The 12,049-nt window shown below is 40.3% G+C and overlaps 1 protein-coding gene across 1 annotated transcript in view; it reads right to left on the reverse strand.

Moving 5' to 3' along the window:
- hsd17b4 (hydroxysteroid (17-beta) dehydrogenase 4) overlaps positions 1-12,049 on the reverse strand; it is a 47,202-nt gene that overhangs the window by 26,658 nt on the left and 8,495 nt on the right. The window contains exons 8-11 of the mRNA XM_050051732.1: positions 8,593-8,780; positions 5,556-5,647; positions 5,338-5,362; positions 5,064-5,192 (exon numbers count right to left, since the gene is read on the reverse strand). Of these exons, the coding sequence (XP_049907689.1) occupies positions 5,064-5,192; positions 5,338-5,362; positions 5,556-5,647; positions 8,593-8,780 (434 nt within the window). The remainder of the gene's footprint in view (positions 1-5,063; positions 5,193-5,337; positions 5,363-5,555; positions 5,648-8,592; positions 8,781-12,049) is intronic.

The raw sequence follows: 12,049 nt of genomic DNA on the forward strand, positions 1-12,049 counted from the left end.
ATCCTATTTTTCCGCAGCTGCACATGAGTTCATCTAAAGCTGAGGAAACTCTTTTAGTCCAACTAAATTTGGACAGGTTCTTCTTCAGGTTCTTCAGCTTCTTGTGTTTCAATTACATGGGCAAGACATGGCCATGCCAGGGGGTCTGGCACCGTGTAGTTCCTAGAGCTCCTCCTCTTTTTGCATTCTTGATATGGGATGGGATTAAAGAAAAGTTGGTCACGTCGATCACAGGTCCGTAGGTGTAAAGCAGAAAGCCGTCCACAGCCCTCCTCTTTATGGTCAGACTTTGAGACAATCTCAGTATCCAAGGTGTTATTGACGCCATGAGACTTCTCGAATATCACTGGGTAGTCCAACCATGCATAGATTATACTCATCATGGCATCCATGTTGAGAGCAGTGATGATATCGTACTGCTTAAAGCAATCTTCACCAACTTCAATGTGACAGTATTTAAGAGTACTAGTTTTACTTTATGCGTACTTTAGGATGTGACAACTCCATATTGTTAAGATAAACTGTTGTCAAATTATATTCACACCAAGAGGCCTTGATGATTTATCAGTTTAACTAAATGGAAGCAGTCTCTGTGATTCCGTATGTCTGTCCTTCGATTTTCTTGACAACCATTCAGAAGACTGACTTCACACTACACACGTATATTGCTGAAGGCCCAAGGAAGCACAGTGTCGAGTGCCAGCTCTTGAGTGCTACTTGACATATTAGTAGTGTGTTATATACACACTGCAGTATGTTAAGACAGGACCACAAGTACAATTTTTCTTATTTGCTGGAACAAATTTTCAAAACAGTTCACACACAGGCCTGAACTAAAAGTTGCTGGCTGAAATGACATATTTTGTTTAAAAAATGCTCAACACACTCACGATACGATCAAACAACACAATGTGGTCGAGACAATTCAAACATTCAATCAACCATTACACAATGGACAGTAAAATTTAAAATCTGGCCTCTTTGATCCATGCCTGCAAACAGCAACACAGAGGTATTATCTTTTACAGATGGATAAGACTAATTGCTGACTGACGAGTTGTGCAAAGTAGTTTCACACAGGTGCATTAGAGATTCAGAATTATGTAAGTGATTTCTATCAGCTGTGAATAGAAGTTTTCCTTTTGTTTAACACAATTAATACCACAGAGTTTTGGGTTTGTGTTAACTGTTTTAAAACAGGGTGTGAAAAATTTGTGAAACCAATGAAAAAGTGTCAACACATTTGCAAAAGAAGACTTCTCATGTGCTAAAAAGATGACGAAGAAGTTCAAGTGGGTTCCAATTTCATGAAGTGTGTCTTAGCAACTGAAAAGCTTAAACTCTACACATTGCTGAACAGCATGCTGGGTACAGTTTGCTCTCTGTCGCTCACTACAGTGCATTCAAGGACAGATGAATAAAGAGAGAGTCAGAGTCAGAGTTGGTGCACTGTCGTAAACTCAAACATTTCAAGCATCAGCGATGTAACTTGTGGAATGAACTCTTTTGTTCCCAGAAATAACCTGGTCCCAAAAAGCTGGCTGTCAGCAATTGGTGCAAGTGCTCTAGCACTGCTAGGGGACGCAACTATGTCGTGGCAGGTGTATTGCTTAAGACCCAAGGAAAGCTTTGAGCAGCAATACCAAGCTTTGGGACAGCTCTGAGCGGGCACTCATAACTTGGAAAATCATGATTACATCAACATCTCTCTACTGGTGCATCTGATGGAAAATTCAGGGTCCCTCATATCTGGCAATTTGTCCATGTGTGCATGATCATCTTTAAAAGTCATCACCCAGATACCTATCATTAAATCTGCATTTTTGCAGGAATGAGCTTAAGGATTTTTTTTTTTTTTTTTTGCTTTGGCACCTCCAGAAAAATTTTAATCTCAACTTAAATTGATCAAAGTAAAGCTAAAAAGACTTCTGGGGAGATGTTGACACACGATAAGAATGCTAATCCAACACACACTGATCCAGGAGCAGCTTTAAAATGGATGGATGGACGTGAGATCCACGTGCGTCAAGAATAAACATGACCTGTTCTGTGTTTTAACATTAGACGTATACATACCTAAAGACTGAGTCCACAGTCTGTGTTGTCAGTTTGCCTAAAAATAGAATATAAACATCCGCCCAGGTAACACATGCTGTGAATACCTATGCAAGTTCAGTCAACACAAACGAAGGAAGACAGCTGAGACGACCGAGGAACTGAAACAGAGTGAGACTGCGAAGACTGCAGCCACTAATTACCATCACTCAGTGGCAGGCAGTTACAGAACAGAGGCAGCAACAAGTCTCTGTAATAAGCTACAAATGAGGAGGCACTACAAAGTCATGCTAATGAGGCCAGCTAGCGCCCTGTGGGACTGCTACCCTCGTTCAGTTAATGTTAACACCGGCGCCCTTTCCTCGAATGTACATCTGAGAGCACAGAGAGAGATGGTGGAGGCGGAGAGAAATAATAATCAACATTTGCCACCCTCTTGTTTGCATGAGACCTTTCGGGAACAACACTGGGCTTGTTCGTACTTGACATCGTGTTCACCTTCACTTCTCTTCACCCCCTTCTTTTCGCCCCATACGCTTGATGTCTAACAACATCCTGTCCTCACTCTCTGTTACCAAACTCTCACTAAATACAGATGAGCTGATAGCTGAAAGGGCTCTCTTGGCTGAAAAGCGGGTTTATGATCCTTCATAAGGTTCACTCTCACAACAGCTCAGTCATACAGTGTGACTGAAAGACTACAACACTGACCATGTGCTTTTTTCCTCATTCTTCAAGTCTTTGCTGAAACATATTTGAGTTCTCCAAAGGTGGCGTTCTGATTGTACCTTCTATTCCACTCCTTACAGGCTAATTTCACCTTTAATTGTGTCCCAACTGAATATAAACACTAACAATTACCAACCTCATCTTATAAAAATCTACCAATGGGTGTGAATATTACAGAAGATGAATGGGCGCATATTTGGAGAACACAACAGTCTACAATATCCTCTCGTACTTGGAGAGAGCACTGTTGGAAGAATATAATTAAATTCTTTATTACGCCACAGATTAAGGGCAAATACCTGTCTATAGCAAGATGCAGGGCAATAAATGTGGATCATACTCATGTATTTTTGCTTTGTCCTGAAATTGTGCAATTTGGGTAAACATTCATACAGTTATCATTAAAATTTTGGATCATGCAGGGAAATGTGCTTAGGCAATAAGGCAGGATGAATCGTGTTAAGAGAAGACAGATACATACTGAAAATGTTGTTGGCAGCCTGTAAAAAGGCCATCACAAAGAGATGGTATAAGGCAGAACCACCAACACAAGATGAGTGGCTGAAAATTGTGAATGAAATATATGATATGGAACTGTTAACCCACAGGATATGGACTCAAGAGGAGTGATGTTGAGAGAAATGGGAGAAATGGACAGTGTTTATTTGTCAACGAACGACAAGATGAGAGACTCGGTAACTGACTATATCACAGGGATGAATAGCTTTGCAGACCTTTTTATTTATTTGTATACTTATTTCTGTGTTTTCCTTTTTATGACATTTTGTAAAACCAATAAAAATGAAGTGTTGATAAAGAAATAATAATATACTAATGTGACACACTGTCACACTGAAACAGCTGTCAATAGCCCCATAATAAAGATCAAAATCTTCCATTGACGTAGGCCTGCCACAATAACTACTTTTGTTGGACGATATATTGTTCCAGAAATAACTGCAATAAACAATATTATTGTTTGTAAGACCATTTTATGCCACTGATATGATAATATAACAGCATAATAATGCGAGCACTTCCTTTCAAAGTGCAATGAACTTATAACTGTTCAGTATATTTAGAGATTCATAGATATCTTTATATATATATATCTAAGATATCTTTTATCTTTAGGACCTTATTCTTTCAAACACTCTGTCTGGTCAGTGTCAGTCGGGAAAATCACCTAATAGCCTCGACGTTATCGTCACTTCACCTCGTTCACTATTGTTGTGTGTGTGTGACACAGAGAGCAGACGAGGACAGAAGCAGTACAACCAGAAATGACAGCAAAACGCGTCACTCAGCATAGTTTTATTCTGCTCATTGAGCTTAGGTGCTGAGAAAAAAATGCTTAGGAGTTGCGCACAAGTCTTACAATAGTACGGAAAACCCTGATGTTTGTCGTGGCATCATGTTGGCCTACATGTTGGTGACATTCTCATGTAAATGCTGTAAGGGTCCAAGGACAGAGGGATGTCGTATGCTCTAAAACCCTCTGAGGCAAATTGTGATTTGTGATATTGGGCTTAATGAATAAAATTGAATTAGATTAAATGTTGATGACATTCTAATGTAAACACAACAGGCAGTATCCTATCATATACAGACATGACCTCAATCATTTTTGCCTAATCTAATTACAGTTACAGGCCTAGTTTAACTATCATTTCATGTCGCTGACTGAAAATAATTGAACTGCCTTGTAAACAGTTTGTTGAAGTAGCACTCTAAAGTGGAGAAGTACTTTCGAGAGGCTAGGGATCTGCCCCACTGCTAAAACACAGAGCCAGAGACAAGAACAAACTGCACAATGAGCATGGTTATTTCATTGTTAAGTATCTGATGGCTTTGATTAGATTCAGTGCAGCTATGCAGCGATGTGCAATCTGAATCACTCTGACTCAACACAGAATGAGTCAAACAAGTGTGAAAGCAGACCAGCAGGGTTATGATGGAGGGCATGATCCAACTCAGATTTGTATTCAAATAAAAATCTTTGTGAAAACGGCTTTAGTAACGCCTCAAATCCGAGCAGGAGTTGTTTGTTTATTGGTTGTGAGAGATATGATCATGCTCACAATGAATAAATGACCATTCAAGACAAAAGGGAATTCTGTGGTTTACATTCTCGTAAAGACATAAACCACATGAGAATCTACCGTAAGGTGCTTATGTAAGTATGTACAGTGTGTACTCTCTGTATACACATGCTCCAGTACATGTTTTTGTAGGCTATTGTGTATGTGAGCATGCATTCAGCCCAATGCATTACTGACCTTGTACGCTGGTAGGCTTGGTGGCATCTGTAAAATCACAGATTTTGTCCCACTGGTCCCTGACAGCCTCAGGAGTCATGGGTTGGTTCTTCTTTCTTACAGTGCAGCCCTGAGAACGCTCCCAGCGCACTGCACACATGGACACACACAAATAAAGAGGTCGCTGCATCGTGAAGATCACACACATACAGCTGTAGTGAACCAGGGGCTAATGAATATCATAGATGCATACAGACGTTTCCTCGGGAAAAACACACACACACACAGTACTCACATTTACCGATCCAGCCTGCGCCGAGCTGAAAGCAGATGAAACATGAGAAGATGAGCAAACGCACAAATATGAAAAAAATATTGTCTCTTTACAGAAGCTGAATATGTCAGTGGTATATTACTGTGCAGAAAAAAACAGACACAAAGCTACAGGCAGTACAGTGAGAGAGAGATCTTTAGAGAAAGAAACAAAGTGAGTTTTTCTTTTTTTTTTAATACCTCAAACAGTCCTCCATTTTCTTGGCATTGTTCATGACAGAGCCAGAGGACCAGGGGAGCAACATACTCAGGCTTCAGAGACGCCACAAGGTCTAAATAAAACAAGACATACACAAATACAGTACAGCAGAGCTTCTTCTTTTATTGCATGTCTGTTACACAATTGTCCTATACTGCAGAGGGGTGCCTCTGCATCAGTGTCTCTGTTTGGCAGTTGGCGTTTTGTTAAAATGATGCTGTGTTTGCTGAATGTGCTCATTTTGCAAATACCACAAATACATGGTCTGAGTTATTAGACACGCCTAAAGCATTTGTCCTCTTTCTACAGAGCTAGCATCAATTACAAGCTGCTGTTTAACCATTTTAAAAAGGAATTACAGGAAAACAAAATGGTAGAAAAGGAGCAGAAAATACCCTTATTTTTGTATATATATCTAACTCAAGTACACTATAGGAGTATGATGAATAAACATCCTCTGAAATCATGTTCTTAAAAGGTCCAGTGTGTAGGATTTAGGGGGATATATTGACAGAAATGGAATATAATATAATAAGTATGTTTTCTTTAGTGTATAATCACCTGAAAATAAGAATTATTGTGTTTTCGTTACCTTAAAACAAGCTGTTTATATCTATATAGGTAGCAGGTCCTCGTCTACGGAGATCGCCATGCTGCACTGCCATGTTTCTACAATAGCCCAGATTGGACAAACCAAACACTGGCTCTAGACAGGGCTTAGCAGATACTCCACAATAAGAGCAATGGAAAAACACAATTATTTTAAAGTGAAACTGCTTTGTTCAGCATTTATACTGCTTTAAATCCCCAAATTAGTTTGTTTTGGAGAGGAAGAGACCTCTGCGGATAATTTGGCTCTAAGTAAAAACCTCCTGAATGTCTGGATCAGAAAAAAGGTGAGCACACATTTGCAGGTGCTGAGCAAGCGGGCCGTCTGCGAAGTGCGAAACAGCGTAGGAGAAACATGCTGATTTGATTTGTAACATGAAACTGCTTTATTCAGTGTTTTTACAGGTTTTAATCACCTGGTCCGATTGTTTAGGAGAGGAAGAGACCTCTGACGACAATTTGGCTCTCGTGTAAAATCTCCTGAATAATTAACACTGAAGGAATTCTAACCGGGAGAAGTTTCAGCTGGTTGCAATCTGCAAGCCTCATCGACAGATGCCCCTAAATTCACCAAAATCACTGTTCTTTTAATTTATCAAAAGCAAGGTAATATATCCAGCGTCCCCACACATTTTCATGGACAAATTATCAAATCTCAAAAATGCAGTACAATTTACACCACTCTACATGTTAAATCACACTGTAATAACATTATTATTCTCTTATGCAAACATATCACATTCAAACTCTATCCAAGCCAGCTGGCATACATGGAGGGAGAGACAGAACGCAAGGAGAAAATTGAAGAAATCTACATGATGGTCAAATAAACGGTGTTCCACATCGGCGCATATTATCACCATGTTACGTCGGCTAACCTAAAAAGACAAATTTGCCATTATGTTAGCATTACATGGATTGTTATCCAGTGGAAGATTACTGCAACAATTAATTTTAATACATACAACCAAATTCCATTACTTTTCCAAAACCTGTAAGAAGTTCTCTGATTCCATGATCTTCCCAGGCCTGGAAAATGAGATTGTAAAATTCCATGACTCTACCAGGAACCCTGTGTATTTGTTATGTCACTGTCTCCTCACTACACAGCTGGGATTGTTTGCTACATACTAATCTGTATTCTTAAATAATCTAATCTTCTGCTGGACAAATAGCAAAAGAACATGCACTGATACTGGAGCATTAAAGACAACTTCTGAATGCATGAGAACACACAGTAGGTCCAAGTCAAAATCAATTTAAAAGTGATCTCTAAAAAGTAATGAAACAGATTCCTAAACATGTTGGCATGGTGTCAAGCAAATAAATATGGCACAGGCTTTTAATTCCCTGTATGAACTGGTAAAGATTTAATGCCAGACACCATATGTGTGCTGAAAATATCCGCAGCCTCAATCAATAAAACACGGTGGTAAAAGACCGGGCATTCTGTTTCGCTGCACTCTGCAATGTTTAGCAAGATTAGTTTTGTTGTTTGTGTTTGAGAAAAGCCTGAGTCAGTGAAAGCCAACATATGGAACCGAGTCATTTACTAAGGTGAGGCCATCCTGTGACAGTTGGCACGGCGCAGTGTGACAGATGCTACTGTAGACCAGCACAGCAGGGCAGCAAAGCCATTCCTCTAATTTGTCACTTAATACCCCTGTCAACAGAGCTGCAGTCGCAGAGCATGCACAATATGCTCATGATGTGTAGACACACAGTGGGTTTGGTGGGTTAAAAAAACATTTCCTATCTTTATGGGCTCGTGAGATCCTTTTGAAACACAGCCTGTTTTCATTTTGAAGGTTGTATTTTAGTCTTTTGTTTGATATAATGTTCAAAGGCAACATAAAGTCTCCAACGTTTACAAGCTGTTTTGAGCTATATTTCATTGTGTTCACTGCGAGTATCCAATGCTGCGTTACCTTCTGTCATGAGAAATATTTTAAACATGAAAAATATACATGTTTCATTAGCTTTCTTACTCATACTTTTGTCAGTATTTGGAGGCACAGCTAGCACCTACAGTAAAATAAGGAGGGCAGGGCTGCCTGTTTTAATCAAGGGCTCACACTTTAAAACTTTTAAAGCACTTACAGGGTGCATGATTTCATCATGGCTGTTGGTACAGTGAAAAACCACAGTTCTTGAATATTAGATGACAAATTTGCATGTCAAACGGGACTGCTGTTACCTCAAATTTTGTAAATCAACGTAACATGGGCCTTACATTATGCAGCTGTTCTAAAAAAAAAAAAAGAACTATGGTTAAAATCCATTTGGCTATTTTGGCCTGTCCAAAGACACATGTACATGTGAGAGAGTGTGGACCTGGCAGAACATCATAGTACGCATTATACTGACCAACTGCATGCATTTATGTATTTGTTTAATCTCTCTACTTACCCGGGGTCATGATACTCTCTGTGAGGCGTGACCCAGCGATAGGAGCAATAGTGTTGCAGTGGACATTGTACTTGCTTCCCTCGATGGCCAACGTGTTTGACAGCCCCAGCATGCCCAGCTTGGCAGCGCTGTAGTTTGCCTGGCCGAAGTTACCATAGATGCCGGCGGCTGAAGCCGTCATGATAATTCTGGCCACAGACAACCGGAGGCAACAAGTCAGTCACAGGCATAGCGATGCAGTAATGGGAAACACAGACGGCCCACACACACACATAATTACACAAAGTGGCACGTACTCTTCATGCATGCATAATCACACAGGAGTACGCACATGTAGGCATCTAGTCATGTAATGCTGGCCCATTCACACACACATAACATTCAGCTGCTTTACTGCAGATACAGAACTGCACATTTACTTTAACATTTCATGGTGAGCACAGGCTGTATGCAGGAGTGAATGCATGTATGCACAGCAGGCTCACAGTCTTGCACATACAATTTTGATAGTCATCTCACGCAGAGAGTTCACTTCAGTCAAGAAAATATAATGAGGTTAAGCACCAATGCCACATTAGGTGTGGGAGACATCTGAAACACGCTGTCTCACTGGTCATCAGAAAGCAGTGATCCATATCACAGCATACTCATACTGTATACTACAGTGGATCCACCAGAGGATTGGCAATGATATCATATTACGCAAATCAATAACTTTTATATGCTAAAGCCTATGATTCAATTACTGAGGGAAGTTTTCAGACAATAAAAAGTTGTCCTGTAGAAGAGCAACAGCAAACACACAAACTTCCTTTTGTGCATTATGGACCTAATAATACAGAGTAAAATTCTGTGTGTTGCTCCATGCTTTAACATTTTACTCACAGCGTTGGCTTCTGTGCCCATTCTCTCTGACAGTCATGTCATGAACCTTCCTACTTTTTATTTCTTTCTGTTATGGTCTTACCTTTAAATACACAATTAACTTTAGCTCAGGTTGAATGCACACAGAGATTGAATTTCAAACCCACAGGACACTAAAAAAACTACACGTGATTTTCAGATGATCATGATTAAAAAAATGTTTTTCTCTGTCTTATCTGCAACTGTTTTCTACTCTACATAATAAAAAGCTGCTCTTTGGCTGAATGCAGTGAAACTTTCTGCAAAATGTCACCTCAGTGTTTTTGGACTACTTTCTTCTCCCATTCATGTAGACCACATGCGCACACGTGGAGGGCATCTGTTACCTGGAGTAACATGGGAGCAAAACTGGCTGTGTGACCTTCTTCTGCAAATTAAAATTCAAAACATGCAAGCGGCTCTGAAAAGAGCTTTTGAGGTTTGTATTGAGGTTGCACTTAGCAAGAATGAGCACACATTTTATTTGTCATAGCAGGAAAAGCACAACTGTTTATTACTGATTGTTTTGGTGTGAGTTGCTGGGTGTTGGACATATCGTCCGTAAAGATGTCTACCTTCTCTCAAATAATTAATAGTATTAAATGAATAACTCAAAAGCGATGTCTCTTTCCAGAAATCATGACCTGGTTACTCAAGACAATCCACAGACCTTGCTGTGAGCAGTTTCATGTAGAAACTATTTTCTCACTACTGAACTACACACACCAACCTACCAGCACAGAGAGGGTAATTTTTGCCGGTGGTATTGTGTCTTAATTTTATTTTCAGGTTCAGTTCTGGGTGGGAAAAAAAGAACATGTGGGTTGGACCGCGGGGGTTGGATGATAACTATATTAAAATAAAATGAGAATAATTAAGTCAAGTCAAGTTTAGAGTTTAATTGAAAGTTTAATGTTTTAATCCTCTGACTGGTGGCACGGTGGTGGAGAAGTTAGCATTGCTACCTCACAGCAAGAGGGTTCCCAGTTTGAACTCAGGTGTGGGGGAGCCCTTCTGTGCGGGGTTTGCATGTTCTCCCCGTGTCAGTGTGGGTTTTCTCCAGGTACTCCTGCTTCCTCCCACAGTCCAAAGACATGCAGGTTAATTGGTGACTCTAAATTGGCCGTAGGTGTGAATGTGAGTGTAAATGGTTGTCTGTCTCTATGTGTCAGCCCTGTGATAGTCTGGTGACCTGTCCAGGGTGTACCCCACCTCTCGCCCACTGTCAGCTGGGATAGGTTCCAGCTCCTCCGCAACCCCTAACATGATAAGCGGTTACAGAAAATGAATGATTGAATGAATCCTCTGACTGACTTTGTGTGTCAGGTGTGTTACTAACAGGCACGGTAACTGCTGACATGTGCTGCTCAAAATTTTGAGTATAAGCAAAAAATATTGTTTTCAATTGTATTTTCTTAATGACCTTCTTTTTAAAACATATTAATTAGTTTCACATGTATGAAATGTCCCAAAATGATCGCTATAACCATGGTGCCTAACCAAATTATTTGAACACCACATGGTTATTATAGGATTTGCAGTTTTGGGGCCAGGACGCGTTGCATAACTTATTGGTCATATGTGCGGGTAGAAGGGCAAGTGTGGTATTGCATGTTGCGGGTCCAGTTTGGGAACAGGTGCTGAAAGTCAGACAGGAATCTGATCACTGCACAGAAGGAAGTGGGAATCTACTGCTAGCTCACCTAGCACTAGGGCTGTGCAATTAATCGTCTGGTGATCGCGATTACGATTTTGAGGTCAAACGATTTCAAATTTACTGAAATCGAGGGTAAACGATTTTTGGTCACAGACACCTGGAGATGTTATTTTGTCTTCTACGGAAGCCGCGCATGTGCAATACCGNTGTGTGTGTGTGTGTGTGTGTGTGTGTGTGTGTGTGTGTGTGTGTGTGTGTGTGTGTGCGCGCATCGGGGCCGAACTCCGCCATGCACAATACAGAGCAAAGGAGAATTGTAAACGTGCGACCATGTAGAGACAGAAATGACATGCTGTCGTGTAAACAATATAAGTCATCACGTGCGCTGCATAATTGTTTGCATAATCGTGATTTCAATTTTGACCAAAATAATCGTGATTATGATGTTTTCCATAATCGCACAGTGGGTTAGGGGTTAAAATTACAGCTCGGCCAAGATCACAACATGAGCCTCTCACCCATGAGTACATGCACGCTTCTGCACGGCAATACATTTGCGGGTGTAGTTAGCTAAACAGAAGAAAGTTCCTACATGAAACTGCTCACAACAAGATCTGTGGATTATCTTGAGTATTCGGGTCATGATTTCTGGAAAGAGAAATTGGAGGGGTTGAGCACCACAAGCCGAGTGCCATCTAGTTCCACTATATTCAGAAAGGCAGACATCTCTATGGCTAATATCGCCAATACCTACATTACTCACATAAAAAAAAACTAGATTAATAAACAGCACTACAGGTAAAAGGAAAAATAGGTATTTTTGATTTTGGGGTCATCCTCACCATTTTCTGTAAGCTGCCTCAAAACGTGACCAACACATATCTGCATACATTCTCA

Source organism: Epinephelus moara, chromosome 8 (assembly GCF_006386435.1).
Source record: "Epinephelus moara isolate mb chromosome 8, YSFRI_EMoa_1.0, whole genome shotgun sequence".
Lineage (NCBI taxonomy): Eukaryota > Metazoa > Chordata > Actinopteri > Perciformes > Serranidae > Epinephelus > Epinephelus moara.